The sequence below is a fragment of the Amphibalanus amphitrite genome, unplaced genomic scaffold (assembly GCF_019059575.1).
Source record: "Amphibalanus amphitrite isolate SeventyFive unplaced genomic scaffold, NRLGWU_Aamphi_draft 000000F_arrow, whole genome shotgun sequence".
Lineage (NCBI taxonomy): Eukaryota > Metazoa > Arthropoda > Thecostraca > Balanomorpha > Balanidae > Amphibalanus > Amphibalanus amphitrite.
In genome coordinates this window covers 3,407,948-3,425,521 of record NW_024881498.1, presented here as the reverse complement: position 1 = coordinate 3,425,521, position 17,574 = coordinate 3,407,948, and the positions used below count along the sequence as shown (strand labels likewise).

The 17,574-nt window shown below is 53.6% G+C and overlaps 1 protein-coding gene across 4 annotated transcripts; it reads left to right on the top strand.

Annotated features, from left to right (window-relative positions):
* The first annotated feature begins 17 nt into the window (after positions 1-17).
* On the top strand, positions 18-16,782 carry LOC122377709 (vacuolar fusion protein MON1 homolog A-like). Of its 4 annotated transcripts, none has more exons than XM_043358186.1 (10): positions 18-207; positions 536-892; positions 1,660-1,871; positions 2,245-2,442; positions 3,222-3,465; positions 3,836-4,011; positions 5,453-5,573; positions 6,556-6,631; positions 8,994-9,199; positions 15,480-16,782. In XM_043358186.1, exons 2-10 carry the CDS (start codon positions 668-670, stop codon positions 15,618-15,620), a joined length of 1,599 nt encoding a protein of 532 aa, XP_043214121.1. In that variant the 5' UTR covers positions 18-207; positions 536-667; the 3' UTR covers positions 15,621-16,782. The 4 variants fall into 4 exon arrangements, with proteins under 4 accessions (XP_043214121.1, XP_043214038.1, XP_043214205.1 ...); XM_043358103.1 differs by having other exon boundaries at positions 190-369; XM_043358270.1 differs by lacking the exon at positions 18-207 and adding an exon at positions 209-227.
* The last annotated feature ends 792 nt before the right edge of the window (positions 16,783-17,574 follow it).

Here is a 17,574-nt window from a genome sequence, read left to right as displayed (position 1 = left end):
ATTTGGAAAATCAAGCAATTGTCCTGCATCAATATGTAAAACAAGTTATGTGAATAGATAAATAACTACATTTGCTGAATGTTTTGGAGCAAAACTTTCAAAAATATCGTAAACTTTGTCACTTTTTCATGACGTCACTCATAAGAATGAAATGGGAAGTCGAAGCAAAGCTTTGTCACTTCGTCGACTTCATAGATAAAAAATCATGTAGGTATCTAATGTCTTTTGTACAGTATACAAATATGTGTTTATATGATATATCTATGGCTTCGTCTATTACTTGCTGCAGATGGTGTTTTTTATATACCATGCTTGAGATGTCGCTGTCATGCTTGTCAATAGAGCTGGTTCACCAGGGATAGACATTAGGTATTTTTATTTATATTTTTTCTAGTAGTAAGTGAGACACCTGATGGTTAGCTATGCTGAGGCTTGACGTATCACTGTCATCCCATGCACATTTTTATGGTTCCAATTTTGCACCATGACCACCACCTTGCATCATGATCATTATCATGTTTTCTTCTGCCCTCAGTTTGGAGAAGATCGCAGTGTCACAGTAGCAGCCGCAGCACAAGCTCAAGAAACAGTAGAAACACCAGGCAAACCATCTGCCACAACTGCAGGGGCATCCCTGTCTTCAGCTGTGACAGAGGATCAGGGAGCGATGGCGGCTGGTAGTGAACGTTATATGACGTGTCCTGATTGGGGGGACAGAGTGCCAATTGCAGAGGATGTGTCACGCAGCCTGGAACCAGGTGCCTATCTGGACTCTATGCTGGTTACCTCTGAGCCCGAGACTGATGATGAGTATCGGTTGCCGGTGGGCCAGTGCCGCCCCGGACCAGCCGATGGGCGCCTCCTCGACAGTGGCCGCTCCGGCGACTCAGAGGTAAGCTCATATGCTGGATGGCCGGTGGAGAAGATTTACTAAGCTGGCTGGGGATGGAGCAATATTACGCTGCTAGCTGCAGGGAATGCCTATGTAAGAAATTGCTTAAAATGTCATTTAGTTCAGCTGGCAGAATGTTGGACTTGTGGTGGTGAGAGCCCTAGGGGTGTTCACGGGCACCGCACACTGCTGCGTGCGGTGTGTGCGGTGCGTCCAGCAGGCGTGGGGGTAGGGGATGGGTAGGCGGTTCTGACGTCACGGCTGCGTGCGGTGGACGGTCCGCTGTGGCCAGTCCCGACCGGCCACAGCGATCGCTGTGTGCGGTGACGGAAGGCTGACGTAGGGACGAAGTGGGCGGAGCTTCGAGGCTGTGTGCGGTCCGACCGCACACAGGGCCCGTGAACAGCCCTCTGGGTTCAAATGGTTCTCATGCTTTATATGAGTCTCCTGATGGGGATCATCCATGATGGATAGGTCTAGGTGGAAGCAGCCACTGCCAGCTGAAGTCAGCTGTAAAGACACAGCTGAGAGTTGAGACCCACTTAGCATTGGCTCCTCCTGGCTGATTCATCAGCATTCATGGTATATTGGTACTAAAGCACGTAATTTATATTTCGGGCCCAGTGTGCCCTTCTGGCGTGTGTGACGGTCGGGCCGGTGACAGTCGGGTCGCTGTCCCTCTCAGGTGCGTGTGTGACGGTCGGGCCGGTGACAGTCAGGTCGCTGTCCCTCTCTGGTGCGTGTGTGACGATTGGGACTGCGCCCAGGCCGTGGAGGAGCGGCTGAACGGAGTGCACCTGGACGCCGCCTCGGTAAAGTCGGCGGCTACCTCCGGCTCCAGTGGCAGCGGCGGCGGCGCGGCGGCCGGCGGCGAGGACGCCACCGACGGCGACGGCGACATCACCGCCACACTCGAGTGGAAGGACCAGCAGAAACACATCTTTGTGCTCAGCGAGTCCGGCAAACCTGTCTACTCGAGGTATGCCTTTGTCTTTAAATATGCTTATCTACATTTATTCTCATCGTGTTATTTTGCTTGAAATTTTAAGCGTCGGTATAATTAGCTTGCACTATTTACCGTTGAAATTTAAACATCTGGGGTAACTGGACGATTTTGCGGCCGTCACTGGCCGTCCTCCACCGTTGCTGGCCGCCTCGGCCATTGCTAACCGTCCAGACTGCCGCTGACCGTGCGGCCGTTACTAGCCGTACCCCCGCTGTTGCCTGTACCCCCGCTGCTGACCCCCCCCCCCCTTGTTGACGGTGTCCGCCGTTGTGTACCGCGCCCCCGCTACTGACCGTGCCCCCGCTGCTGATCGCGCCCCCGCTACTGACGGTGTCCGCCGTTGCAGGCACGGCAGCGAGGAGCAGCTGGTGACGCTCTCGGGCGTGATGCAGGCGCTCGTCTCGTTCGTGCAGGACTCGGGGGACAGCCTGCGCGCGCTGCGCACCGGCGACCGCACCATCGCCTTCCTCAGCCGGCCGCCTCTCATTCTGGTGGCCGTCTCGCGCGGCCCGGAGAACGTGCACCAGCTCAACGTGCAGCTCTTGTGAGTTACGCCGGCTCAACGTGCTGCTCTTGTGAGTTATACCGGCTCAACGTACAGCTCTTGTGAGTTACACCGGCTCAGCGTGCAGCTCTTGTGAGTTATACCAGCTCAACATGCAGCTCTTGTGAGTTATACCAGCTCAACGTGCAGCTCTTGAGTTACACCGGCTCAACGTGCAGCTCTTGTGAGTTATACCAGCTTAACGTGCAGCCCTTGTGAGTTACACCGGCTCAACGTGCAGCTCTTGTGAGTTACACCGGCTCAACGTGCAGCTCTTGTGAGTTACACCAGCTCAACGTGCAGCTCTTGAGTTACACCGGCTCAACGTGCAGCTCTTGTGAGTTACACCGGCTCAACGTGCAGCTCTTATGAGTTACACCGGCTCAACGTGCAGCTCTTGTGAGTTACACCGGCTCAACGTGCAGCTCTTATGAGTTACACCGGCTCAACGTGCTCCCGTTGTGAGTCGGATAGTCCGGTGATTTCGTGGAGCTGCTGCATAACCCGGTATCAGACTGGGATAGTCTTAGCCACCTACAATACTAAATCCTATCTGCAGTGATGCGGAACCGTGGAAATTTCAGACGGCTCCGGCTCCGGATAAAAAAATCGGCTCCGGCTCCGGGCAAAATATGCCGGCTCCGGCGGCTCCGGCTCCAGCTCTGGCTCCGGCTCCGCACCCCTGCCTATCTGTATGTTTCAGTCACGTGTGCTACGAAATCCTGTTAGTGTTTCTCAGTCACATGTATTAGGTACCAGATCCTGTCGGTGTGTTTCAGCCACGTCTACTACCAGATCCTGTCGGTGGTGACGAAGTCGCAGCTGACGCGGATCAGCGAGCAGCGGCGCAATTTCGACTTTCGGAAGCTGGTGTCGGGCGCGGAGCGGTTCCTGGACCAGCTGGTGGCGGCGGTGGACGCGCGACCCGACTACCTGCTGCAGGCGGTCCAGTGTCTGCGGCTCGAGCAGGCCGCTCGGGACGCCGTCGTGTCGGCCGTCCAGTCCGTCTGCTCCAAAATCAAGGTACGGCGACGGAGCGACGGCGCGACAGTAGGGACAGGACTAGGAGGAGCTAGTTTGTGCGAGAATACCCTGTAAACGATCCGTCCCTCATCTCATATGGACTATCGAGGTAGTTTCATGTTATTGCGTACTTTATGAACGCCGATTCGGCTTTCATAATATCAGTGGGCAATATTAGATAAGATTGGATCGTTGTGCATGATTATTACAATTGGTATTGAATTTTATTTGCTGATGCACTGAGGAACTGGTATCCGCCGTTATAAGTTTATGGTCTTAGGGAGCTGAGGTCCGCCTTTATAAGCTTTTAGTTCAGAGTTGGTGTGTGTGGACTGTGGAACCGCCACCGGCCCCCGACTCCGTCGCGCAGGACCTGGTGTTTGCGCTGCTGATCAGCGGCGACCGTCTGATCAGCCTGGTGCGGATACGCTCCCACTACCTGCACCCCACCGACTACCACATCGTCTGCAACATCGTCACCTCCACAGAGTCCTTCAAGACGGTCGAGGGCTGGATCCCCATCTGCCTGCCCAAGTTCGACTCCAGGTGGGTGCCTGCGTCCGCGGAGGCTGCGCCCGGGGACAGTCCGAATGGTTAAATAAGGAGCCAGGATGGCCATTACGTAGCGCCACAGACCCGCCGCCCGACCTCTCCACCCGCGCCCGGTTCACCAATCACCAGTATGTAACTATTAAGTGCAAATGTTAAACGTACCGCGATTGATGTCAGAACAATCCCCGAAGTCTATTGCTTCCCTCTCGTCAGCTACAACAATAACTGCATCGGCCAAACAGTAGCTCGTCTCTCAGCCTCGATGTTACTCTCTCCTAGCTCAAAAGATCGGTGCCTGACTCAGTACCTATATTTTACGTGTGACAAATTTTAGTTTCCAAATACCAACTCTCGAAGCTTGTAGCCATTAATGGGAATTGGAGTGCCCCTGCCGGCCACGCTACTACGCTAATTTTGTTAACTAGCCAGTAAATCGTCGATGGTCCTCATGTGTCTGTCCAGTGGCGACGCCTACCGGGTGATATGTTAGCTGGATGTTACAATGTCCTCCGGTCGTGGCGCCATCATCGTACGCGCGGTGCCCGGACTCGCCGGCGCAGGCTGGTCTGTGCTGGAAAGCTAGTCCCCTTTGGCATCACGTGGCACGCCCCTCATAGAGCCATGGTGACATTCTGTCATTGGGCTCCAGCTTGTAAGAAAAGTGACGAATAAGGCACATTTTGCTTCGGCGTGTTACGGTGAAAAAATAATTGAACTCACAGAAAATGTACCTAATTAATGCCAACTGATGATGCCTCTGTGGTAAATGCAGCAAAGGTCTTATAATCACTGCGGAGAGATCGCACGTGTACGGTAAGCAAATGACGCCCAACCATCTTAATCATCCGCATTTTGTCTTTTCACGCTGAGGCTCATCGTTTCAGAATTGCCACTTCAGCCGAGGCTCAGAAAAATAACTCCTCCAATTACAAGTCACCGAAGGTTAGGCATGCATGATGTCTGGAATTTCTCAGTACCTTTTTGCGCCGCCCGTGCATGGCTTCTATCCATTTTGACAGGTGTCCATGTTTTCACACGGCAAGGTGCGTGCCTAAAACACGGTTTGACGTCACGGCTATGTTTTCATCTCCCAAAAGAGAGGCTGTTTAGCTGGACAATAAATACATTCCTTGAAATGCCAGCTGGTGGGCATAAGGCCTATATAAACATTAAACGTGGCTATTTAGAGTTATATTAGTTCAGACCCCGTGGGGCTATATCCACTGGACATAGGCCTGGACATTGTCCAGGCCTTTGCGCGTGAGGGAAGGGCTTTTCAGCACACTTGATATCTAAAATTATTGGTCCGACATTCATAGCTCAAATGGCATCAGATGGCAGTGGCATCGGTATTCACGAGTGACCAGTGACCAGTGACCGGTGCATCCACGAGTGACCAGTGACCGCTGACCAATTCCCGCTGTCCGTGTTTCAGCGGCTTCATGTATGCCTACGTGAGCTATTTATCGGAAGAGTGTCCGGCGTGCCTTGTTCTGCTCACTGCTGATCGCGAGAGCTTCCACGCGCTCGCCCAGGCCAAGAGCAAGATCACTGAGGTGAGTGCCGTGCGCTCTCCAAAGAGGCATTGGTGGGTTCGCACGCTCTCTTAGATGAGGGTAATGAGCTACGTGCCCTCCTCAGATACCACAGGTGAGATATGCTGGCTCCCCAGTTGATGGGGAGGAGTTACGCTACCCAGAGGCCAGATGACGGAGTGGGGCTACACCGCCCTCCCATATACAGTAGCATAGGTGGTAAAAAACCGCTCCCCAGTACTAGAGGGGGCTTCTACGCATTGCGCCCAGTGCCAGCCGGAAAAAGGCTCACAGTTGAGCTCTCGTTTTCATCCATCATCCTTACGTAATGGGTCCGACAGTATGTGTACCTTCTGTAACTGATTGCCCTGTCGCCAGAGATTTTAATATCCCAGCAATCCATCGTCAGTCAATCATATCCCATTATTTAATAAACATAGACTGTGGATCCCGAACTATGCCGGTCGCTGCCACCGAGCGATGACCCGCGGTAGCCGGCGGACGCCACGGGGTGGGCTCCGCGCCCGTATTGGGCCCGGCTGCCGACCCTGTGCGGGCCGCCGCCCGTCTGCCTGCCCTCGGGGGACCGGCCGGCCGCCGCGCGCCGAGCCAACGGTAACTGCTAGTAGCCGAGCACGGTAGGTAGCTCGGAGGGGCGCCGCGGGGCCAGTTTTTGCACCAGGACAGGTCACCGGGCGCCTTTTTGCTGTCACCGCGGTGACCTACATCACAAGCGACTTCCGGATGAGATCAGCTTTTTCCCTGCCGTGTTCTCGCTGTAACGTATGGCTGGTGTAGGCGTGGGTCGGGATAGAGCACGGGCTGAGCGGCGCAGACTGTCCCGCCGTGGTGCCGCTTGGTTTTGGGTGTCACGAAGACTTTGATATCCCACCACCAGTTGTACATACATCGGAATGAGTCGTGGACGTTGTTGGCGTAACGCCATTGGCGGTATGGCGGCGTTGGGTCCCGCTGTCTCACCTGCCTCCCCTTTATGTTGCAGAGGCTGCACCAGAACGGCACAGCGCAGCAGATCGCTGCGGCGATAGAAAATGGAGATTATCCCGTCCAGGAGACAGGTAGGTCCACGCCACCAAACCGTATAGCCCGGTATACATGTCGAGCAATGTCAAAACACGGCCATGTGTGCACAACGACGAAACTGTGATTCGCTCTAACACGGATACGCAATTAAGCATTCCTAATCCATTTGATATCAGGACTAAAATTGGAGGACCCTGAAGATGTTTTATGTAAACAAATTTTCGAATGTCATCATTTACCTGATTCACAATTCCTCAACCTATAGGTACCTATTCACCCTTTTGAATTTAGCAGCTTTATGTGCTGATAAGACTCGCCATAGACTCGCCTCGTATAACAATACATTGGAAGTTATTTTTATTGTCAATTTTAGTCAAGCTACAACTTGAAAGTGACACGACTGAAACTTAATACACCACTGAATCCATTGTTTTCCATAACCATATATGTAATTTTTTGCCGTGGAGTTATTACGTTTAAAATGCTACAGTCATGTGTCCTCCACTCCATCGTATAACTACAGAAAGATAGAGTGTCCGCATACCGGCACGCTGGGGCGTGGACTGTGGGCTAGCCTGTACCCGGTACCCGTCATACCATCATCGACTCTCAATTCAGGCGCCGCCGCACATAAGACTCATTGCGTGCTGGTTACATTACCAGTCTGAGCCATTGCGTGAGGATCAAAATGGGTTACACCTGGCTGATATCTATCTACGTTGGACACTGGCTATACTAATGTGTACTGGAGTGGAACTGTATATGGTTTGTTTATGGTATCCGCCACTACCTTTCCGGTTGTCGGACGTTTCTGAGAAGTCCTTCAGCCGGGCCGGATATCCTCAAATAGTACGGCCTCGGGCCCGGGCTGAGTGGGCGGCGCTTGGGCCACAGTTGTTATGTAATCACACGTACTGGGCCGGTTCGACACGCCCTCAGGGTCGGGTCGGCCGACGTCTGTGCGGCCTGTCCTGGCGTCTTTGGTATGTATCGTCCGCTTTGTCATACCTCTGAGCTCTGGCGGCTGCGTCTGATCGACTGATCTGATCTGACTGATCTGCGAGTCCTGGCCGTGGTAGTGATCTGAGCAGAGTCCCGGCTGTGGAAGTGATCAGTGATAAGTCGAGTCCCGACTGCGGTAGTGATCTGAGGAGAGTCCTGACTCCCGGGCTTAGGTAGTGATCTGAACAGAGTCCGGGCTGCGGTAGTGATCTGAGAAGATTATCTGTTGTGGTAATGATCACTGATAGGTCGAGTCCCGGCTGCGGTCGGGCGCCGGCCGCCGTACTGATGTGACTGGGTTAGTGGCACAAGGTCCGATCGGGGACGGGCAGACCGGTCGGTATTATCTCTGTCCGCCCGTCTCCCGCTCCGCCTGTCGCGGCTGGCACCGGGCATACCGGGCAACAGTGGATTATTTTAAGGATTCATATATTATATTTGTTCGGCACCGCGAGTCATCAGCATTCCACGTTCGTGTCCAAGCATTTCATCCTGTATGTAGATGTGAACAGAGGGACGTGGGGTATTACCATCTTTATGCTGTTGCTGAGGATGTCAGCAAAAGCTTCGTATGCTATTTCTCAAAAGAATAACTGGCAGCCCCTTTCCATTCCCTACTCGTTCCATCGGTACTAGTTACATTTCCCGTCAGTTCTTTTGTAGGGACAAAATGTGTCCTTCCCTTCACGCCCACCGGTTTCCGGTTTATGTGAGCTCTCCGCCTACCTCTGCTCCCCATCCCCGGCTTCTGTGATCCCCCGCTGACCCCTGCCCCATCCTGTGAGCTCCTCGCCTATCCCTGCCCTCCTGCCTGGGTCCTGTGAGATCCTTGCTGACCCCTTCTTCCTGTCCTCTGGTTCTGTGAGCTCCCCATCCCCGGGTTCCGTGAGCTCCCCTCCCCGGTGTGTCCCTGCTCCCCGCCCCGGGTACTGTGAGCTCCCCGCTGACCCCTGCACCCCGCCCCGGATATTGTGAGCTCCCCGCTGACTGAGCTCCCCGTCTGGGGGTCCTGTGAGCTCCCCGCCTATCCCTGCTCCCCGCCTATCCCCGCCCCCCGCCTATCCCTGCTCCCCACCGCCGGGTCCTGTGAGCTCCCGGCTGACTGTGCTCCCCGTCTGGGGGTCCTGTGAGCTCCCCGCCTATCCCTGCTCCCCGCCTATCCCTGCTCCCCGCCCCGGGTCCTGTGAGCTCCCCGCCTATCCCTGCTCCCCGCCTATCCCTGCTCCCCGCCCCGGGTCCTGTGAGCTCCCCGCCTATCCCTGCTCCCCGCCTATCCCTGCTCCCCGCCCCGGGTCCTGTGAGCTCCCCGCCTATCCGTGCTCCCCGCCTATCCCTGCTCCCCGCCCCGGGTACTGTGAGCTCCCCGCTGACTGTGCTTCCCGTCCCCGTCGGCAGGCGTGCTCAACATGCGACACTTCATGTACAAGTGCAAGTCGACGGCTCAGAGCACGTGTCCGTCCCCGAGCATGGTGTACGGCTCGCCGGAGGGTCGGCGGCGGCTGTACGCCCTCTATCACATAGTGCACGGCCGGGTGCACAGTCCGGCCCGGCCGCTCAAGACCTATTACTTCGCCGGCAGCCACGAGCTCGTCGTGGGATGGGTGAGTGTTGCGCGGGGGACGGGAGGGGGCAGTGGCCGGGCGGAGTGCTGCTAAAGGGGTGGGGCTGGAGCTCCAGGAGCGGGCTGTCAGGGGGGCTCCAGCAGACTGATTACGGTCGGAGCTGGTTGTACTACACAGGCTGTGCAGTACGGTCGGACCTGGTTCAATAGGTTGGACAGTACGGTCGGAGCTTCAGTAGGCTGTGTAGTACGGTAGAAGCTGGTCCAGTGGGCTGTGTACTGTGTATGTATTACCGGTCGGAGCTGGTTCAGTAGTCTGTGTATTACGGTCGGAGCTGGTTCAGCGGGCTGTGTACTGTGTAGTGTATGATACGCTCGGAGCTGGTTCAGTAGTCAGTGTACTGTGTAATGTATGATACGGTCGGAGCTGTTTCAGTAGTCTGTGTAGTACGTTCGGAGCTGTTTCAGCCGTAGTCTGTGTAGTACGGTCGGAGCTGGTTCAGCCGTGGTCTGTGTAGTACGTTCGGAGCTGGTTCAGCCGTAGTCTGTGTAGCACGGTCGGAGCTGGTTCAGCAGGGGTGCCCCTGGCCCGGTCGGCCGTCCTTGGTATGTAAGTACACCCGTCACCCGGTGGGAACGGCTGACGGCCGGCCCACCCAGCCCGCCGCCGACCGGTGCCCGTCGCTGACGCACGCGCCGAGAGGGGCGGCTGCGGCGGGGTGTTACGTCGTGGGTTACAAATAAACCCATCCGAGGGCTGGACCCGATCAGAGGCGCGGCTGGCGGCCCGGCGCCGGTGATTCCGGGGTGCTACTGTGATTAATGTCTGTCAGGCGTAGTATAAAACAATCAACCCGGAGTTAAAGGGAGTCCCACAGGTCCCACGGAGTCCCACATTTGCATTAGTTCTGAGTTGAGATAGCCAAGTTGGCGGCCAGGTTCAGAAACCACTATATATCCTGGTCGCAATATCCTCAGTTTCGTGGTGTTAAAGAAATTCGTTCCCTTCATTTGAAAAGTGGGCCTTAGCTAAGGCCCTATCTCTTAACTATTAACGGCCATTTGATGACGTCATTTGCATTTTGAACGCCTGTCACGCATTAAGAAGTTTCACTTGATTTACGAATAAGCTAATCAGAGACACTTGTTATTGTATGAGCCGCGTCATATTTGAGAGCAAATACCTATATTTGCTGCCAAATTTCCCCCACATTGACATGAAGTAAATCCTTCATTACGTCACAGATCCGATCTAAATGACGTCACGATAAAATATAAAAGTCGCAATATCTCAAAAAGTATACAATGAAAACGCGTAAAATCTTGCAGAATTCGTCACAATATCATGAGGAACATTTCCGAATCCTAAATGGTACTTTTGTGAAGGTGGGATGGTCCCTTTAATGCAGGGGTCGGCAAACGGTGGGGCATGCCCCCTTTGGGGGTAATGGAGCCCTTTCGGTGGGGGTAATGAGGGATTCTGAGAAAACTTGTCTTTTTAGAGTTAGTGGCTCCATTGATGGAACCATCGTGACTGTTGCATCCCAGGGTTCAAAGATTAGCCCAGGTCAAAGGCACAGAACACATTGATTAGATACCAATTTTCACGTAGCTGCTCGCCTCACCATCTCACAGCGGCTCCGTACAGTCGTACAAAAGCAGCTGCAATTTTTAACCGTCGCCCGTCTGTTGGCTTTTCCATAGCCGCTAACGTAAGGGGGAGGAGTCGATCGGACCCCCGCGGCCTCTTAGACTCTGAGATGGAGCTGTGCATAAAAAAACGAGCGTATTACCCGTGACTCTAGGAAGCCGCTGCTGCCCATTTTTAAGGTTCTTGGTCATTTCGTCTCATTCAGGAGGTCAAAGACAAGTGTCGAGAAAATCGGGACCCGCTATAACTTCTTGAAGTGAGATTTTATGGCTCAAGATGATCTCCAGAAAAAGCTCATAACCCAATCATGATCATTATGGGTCCAGAGGCCACTTTACCGACAGAAAAATAGCCGCCTGCCGGAATTTTTCGCCTAAAGACCGCTTCACATACGGTAAAGCGTAAATACGGTAAGCAATAAAGCCCTATCCACTTACATGCTCATCGCGCTTACTCATCGTATGTGAAGCGCATGCTCATCGTATATGCAGCAAAAACTCCGGCAGGCGGCTATTTTTCTGTTGGTAAAATTGGCCTCAGGTTTTCGCGGGCAGGTAAAGAAAAAAAAAATTATTGGCTCGAGGGTACAATTTGGTCGTGACCCAACGGCTTTTACGTGAGCTTTTAATGAAAAACCAGCCGCTGCCCCTGTATATGTACGAGGGTTAAATGGGATATATTAAATGCTTTGTGGAGGAAGCAGCGGCGTATTTAGAAAATCGCGAAGGGGGGGCCAAGGGTTTGGAGGGCGCCACCTCACCCAAGGAGGGCGCCATACGGTCGCGAGATAAAAAATCGCTCAGCGGGGTGGGGGGGGGGGGGTTGGGAGGCGTTTTTTACCATGCCACCAGTTTTTTTTTTTGCGTAACCTCGTATAGGTCGTGCTGCATTGATTTTGCATCGTGTGTATTCTTTATACTCCAGGTCACAAAAGGTCAAGTGTTCTTGAAATGCTGCGCCGAAGGCGCGCGAAATTTTTGAAAACAACCTTTTCCTCCGCTTTTTAGGCACGCCTTTTATACGATCACCGTTCAAAGCTCCTCTCGCTCTTTTACCAAATTTGAAGGTGTAAAAAATACCTAAGGTTTGGTCGGGCCGCTGCCACACAAACTGTATAGAAAGCTTGGCTCATGGGTGTCGATGTATAAAAGTTTATTGGCGGTGGCATATCTACGCACCAGATCACCGTATCGGATTGATACCGGAGCGCGAGATGCGTAAACATCATCCAAATTACCTCAGACCAGCCTTCATAGCCTTCTCACAGATGCATACAGTGTACCCACATAACCAGTTTCAATCACCGAAACTTCAGATGCCTGCTGTTGCGGCCGAACCTATTGACAATACTTAATCGTAATCCATATACATAGATGCCATGATGCACGTAAAGTAGGATCAATCCGTTAAGACCAAAGACGTGTCTTATGCATCGTAGAGCGTAGATAGTTTTGGTAGGTATAGGTACTTCATTCATTGTGCTGAATGCACGTTCATTTGTGGCAGTTTTCACAGGCAAGACATCAACTATGTGCAATAGAACGACTAAGTTGAAAAACATGCCAAAGGAGTAAATAAATGATAAGAGGGCAGCGATCAACGGATGTTGCCAATAGGTAGAAGGGCTGCGATCCACAGGAGGGCGCTAATAGGTAGGAGAGCCCCGATCAACATCCCGAGTTTCGATAGTAGGGCACCGATAGGTAGGAAGTTGGCGAGCAGCAGGAGGGCGCCAACGGATAGAAGGGCAGCGATCAACAGGAGGGCACCAATAGGTAGGAGGGCCCCGATCAACAATCAACAGGAGGGCGCCACCAGGTAAGAGGGTGGCGAGGAACAGGAGAGCACCAATAGGAGGGTGGCGATCAACAAGAGGTCGCCAATAGGTGGGAGGGCGGTCATCAACTGGAAGTCGTTAATGAGCGGAAGGGTGACGATTAAAATGGGGGTGGCAATGGTGAGGAGGGCGCCTTTGCTCAAGAGGATGACACGAACAGGAGGGCGTCTGTGCGGAGGGCGCTGGTCAACAGGCAGGTACCAGTGGATAGGAGGGCGGTGATCAACAGGAGGGTGCCAACTGCCAGTGGTTAGGAGGGCGGCGATCAACACGAGGGCGCCAATAAGAGAAGGGCCCCGATTAACATTCAACAGGAAGGACTAGGGAACCAATAGGTAGGAGGGCGGCACTGAACAATAGGGTGCCAAAAAGGAGAAAGGCGGCCTTGAAAATTTCACATGAGGGGGCAATAGGTAGGAGAGCGCCAATAATTATGAGGACGCCGATCAGCAGAAGGGCGGCAATATGTAGCAGGGTGGCGACCTACAGGAGGGCGCCTTCGGGTGAGAGGGCGCTTATTTACGGGACAGCGGCTTACATAGGCGACCACCGTTACGCTTAGAGAGCTACAGCCTACAAATGTGGTTGGAGGGCGCCCGAGGGAGCCCTCCAACCGTATTTGGAGGGCGTATTTGGAATGGGCGTCCTCCGAGGGCGCCCTCCATCCGTATTTTCCCTGTAAACACATTCGCGATTGGAGGGCGCCCTCCAGTCGCGATTGTTTTTCGATTCGATTATATCACAATTGCATTTGCGATTGGAGGGCGCCTTCGGCGCCCTCCAATCGCAAAGGGCGCCTTCGGCGCCCAAGGGGGGGGCCATGGCCCAGTGGCCCCCCCTGCCTACGCCCCTGGGAGGAAGTGTCATGTTTTAAATTTGATGCATCGGAAATGCAGAAATACCCAAAGAGTTCCAGAATGGTATGGAATTTCAGTAAACTTGGTTGTGTCAGCAATGGGGTCTGATAGGTGGGGGTAATGGCCCTGCCTGGCGCCTAAAAAGGGGGCATAACCCCGAATGACCTGCCGACCACTGCCTTAATGTATTTACGAACATGTTACCGGAACTTCTAAATCAAGCCGACATATCTGTAGTTTCTGAATCGTTTTGAGTGGATTCATGAACTGGATTCTTCTTGAAGCCCGCGACTTGCTGAGAGCATAAAACGCCCTCACATTTTCGCCACGCCTTAGCTCAGAAACGGCGCACCAACTTGTGCTGTGCATTTATTATTGTACATTGTGACAAAGCTGGAAAAAATCAGTCCCAAAAGTTTTTGAGACCTTGAAATTTTAGTGACTTCATGATTTCCCACTTTTGGACAAAAAATGACCTATGTTTGAAAAATCGTAGAAAGTCACAGAAATGCCGTTAAAATAAGCCGCAAGCGCCTTTGCTCTGCCAATCCTTGCTCAATTTAATGACTATCTCCTATTGTCGATTTTTATTGTATATTTTCCCTAATTTTGAGCTGAGGGATGTTCAGAACCCATTTCGCCGAGCATCGGTCGGTCGTCCCTGCCATTTTGTTTGACGGCGTGTTTACCCCAACCCCAACGTTCCCGTGGGCCGCGCCGGCTCCGGGCAGGGCGCTCGGGTCGGCGACTGGCTCCGCCCTCCACCACTCCCTGCAGAGGTAGCTCCGCCGCTCTCCGCCAATCAGCGCCGCCCGCAGACTCTGCCCCACCGCGTGGAGGAGAGGGACGGCGCGGCTGGCTGGTTAGGTGGAGTAATTACCTAATGGACCGTCAGCATGAGACCTTAGGTACCTATAGACTTCTGGCTCAGACAGGCGTAAATAAATGGCCGCTCTGTAGATGTGCAATACTGCTATAGTAATTGACAAGGTCCTAAAACCTGGAAATGGACACTTTGGCAGTCACAAAATCGCATGCGAGATCTTATTCAAATACCTTAGATATCGCTCGCATCAATTGCACGCACGGAGTTGCATGCAGTTGATGCGAGCGAGAAGTCATATATTTGAAAAGCTCTCGCGTGCGGTGTCATGACTGCCGACACTCTGTTTCAGCCTTTAAAATGTTTTGCATAGAAAGGCGGCACAAATATAAAGTAGTTAGTTGACTGTTACCCCGAGTGCCTTTGGATTTAACTGGTGTTATCGTGAATTACCCCCTGTTGCCCTAAGGCAATATGTGTCACGCTGTCCTGCGCTACTCTGGGCTGAGTTACATTGTTACAGTGTGACACTGACAGGCCATCGGTAGCCTGTTGCTGTCAATGATCTTCCGCCCACCGTACTCTCCTCTCCCATCTTAGCGCCCGTCTGCCCCTCTGCCCTCTCCCACCAGCGCCCGTTTGACAGGGCTTTGTCCTCTCCCACCAGCTCCCGTCTGACAGGGCTATGTCCTCTCCCACCAGCTCCCGTCTGACAGAGTTTTGTCCTCTCTCACCGGCTTTCCCCTGACGGCTGTGTCCTCTCCCACCAGCTCCCCCCCCCCCCATGGAGGCCCCCTGCCCGCGGGGTCGATGCCCCCCTCGACGGAGGGGGCGAAGTGCCTCCAAAACGCGGACTCTCCTCTCTTCAGCTGCCGCCACCACGACGGCTGTGTCCTCCCCCGCCAGCTCCCGCCTGACGGGGTTGTGTCCTCTGTCCTCTCCCACCAGCTCCTGTCTGACTGGGCTGTGTCCTCTCCCACCAGCTCCCGTCTGACGGCTGTGTCCTCCCCCACCAGCTCCCCCTGACGGCTGTGTCCTGTCCCACCAGCTCCCGTCTGACGGCTGTGTCCTCCCCCACCAGCTCCCGTCTGACGGCTGTGTCCTGTCCCACCAGCTCCCGTCTGACGGCTATGTCTCTGCCCTCTCCCTCAGGTGAGTCCCGGGTTCGAGCTGTACACCGTGTTCGACCCCCATGTCAGCCAGCAGACCTCCATCACCGAGATGAACCGGCTGCTGCGGTGGATCAAGGACCACGAGCGGCGCGTCTTCATACTCAGCTCGCCCGTCTTCTAGGTCAGCCCCGGTGCGGTGGGCCGCGGGACGGCTCCGGCCGGCGGGTCCGGGCCGGTCTGAGGGCGGTGTGGGGAGTGGGGACACTGGACGGGGAAGGGCCAAGTCGTCTCGCCTCATTTCCCCGGTTAGACACTGCCAGTGACTGATGGCGCCGGTCGCTGTGATGGTCTCCGTTTCAACGGTCGCTCTGAGGGGTCCACAGTGCGCCGGCCGCCTGTGATGGTCCCCGTCTCACCGGTAGCTGTGAGAATTCACAGCCCACCCGGTCGCTGTGAGGGGTCACAGTTCGCCGCTCACTGTGGCGGGTTCACAGTCGCTGTGGCGGGTCCACAGTGTGCCTGTCACACTCTCCCGGCGCCGACGGTGCGGACTGGCGGTCCGCTCTCGGCGCAGCTGTGATGATACGGGACGGGTGTGTGGCCGGGGCCGGGCTGTGGGGTTCGGGGGCTGCCGCCGGCCGGCGACTGCCGTGTGTGTGCCTGGGTGTGGGTGGGGTCGGGTGCTAGGGGCTCACCCGCCATCCCCCGCCCTCCGCTGAGACGGAACAGCGCGGAGACGCGGCCAGTCGTCCGCCCGGCGGCGTGCAATCATAATATGATATATCCATAGATGTGTTTGTATCGACCCATGCCTTGTTGCTGTTGTGAATTGATACGCAGTGCATGTATTTAAAATATACCGGCGTCTGTGCGTATTGTAGTACTGGGCTAGCATTTCTATCTTCCTCTCTGATTATTTAAGCATTCATAAGTATAGCGGCTGTATCTGCATTGGAGCAAACACTGTTAGCGGAGATACAATTATATTTTTACTATCGCTGCTATTGGCTTGAGAGATACATCTATTATGCTTTACCAATTCAGGACATCACAATGTGTTAACCTATGGAACTCTTAAGTATACCTATGGTGCCGGTTTGGGTGGGAGCCAGGATTAGCCCTGCAATCTGAACTGTTGACTGATACGGTGTTACATGAGGGATCGTGTCACAAAGGCATTGTTACATTTCTCCATAGCCATTTACCTTCCAGCTGCTCCCATATACTGGCAGGTTCGCTTTGCGTGAACCCGCCACCTGAGTACAAACTGTGGAAATGTATAGGTACTGGTGTGAGTGCAGTGTGGCGTCAATGAACTACCAATATACAATCAGGCAGCTAAACCGGATACTCTTTCGCGCTGACATACGTGACATACTGACCTGGCTAGACACACTCACTAAAATGGAATTGACTTCAGCATGCTTATTTGGGGCATGGTTTCGTTCATCTTTCATCTCAGTTGTTCTCAGTTGTTCGTAATCTGTTCATTTCTAAGAATTTAACCTGTTTTCGCCCGTCCACATTTGTACGCATTATTTCATTCATTCATGCTACACTTGGATTAGCATTTGTCATGCTTCCAATGAGCATTGTCATGCACTGTTGAATTGTGCAATCTCTCCCATACTGCCCATATCCAATCGTGCAATGACATTCACATTGCGTACTGTTTTCAGTATAATCAAGCATGCTGTTCAGTGTTCATCGTGTTTTACGCGAATCCTAAAACATTAGGGTGGAGACTTCCATTTCGCGTCTAGCTAGACGCGTCTAAGTCTTTGACGCGTCTAGCTGGACGGCGACTGCGCCTAGCTGGCGACTGCTAACTTTAGACGCGTCTAGATTGGAAGTCTCCGTCCACGCCAAGTTAGACGCCAACTTGGACGTCTGCTCAGCTAGACGCCAGTTGGACGCTAGTGAAAGTATCCACCCAGGGAAATTTGTTTTTTGCACTCCTTTTCCCAGTGAGTCCTCAAATAATTATATCAAAGTTTTAGGTGTCGCGAAGCGAAATAAAAACTACGAACTCACGCCAAAAATATCTCTGTTCTACTGCTCATAAGTAATCACGCCACTGATTGCTCTTAGCTTTGTTGTTGAAGGATGTAAGGGGGCTGTCATGTATCGCTTTT

Excerpts from the sequence above, each read along its gene's own strand:
- LOC122377709 (XM_043358270.1), top strand. Across the intron at positions 2,443-3,221 it reads CAGCTCAACGTGCAGCTCTT|CCACGTCTACTACCAGATCC; the intron begins GTGAGTTACGCC and ends GGTGTGTTTCAG. Across the intron at positions 5,574-6,555 it reads CCAAGAGCAAGATCACTGAG|AGGCTGCACCAGAACGGCAC; the intron begins GTGAGTGCCGTG and ends TTTATGTTGCAG.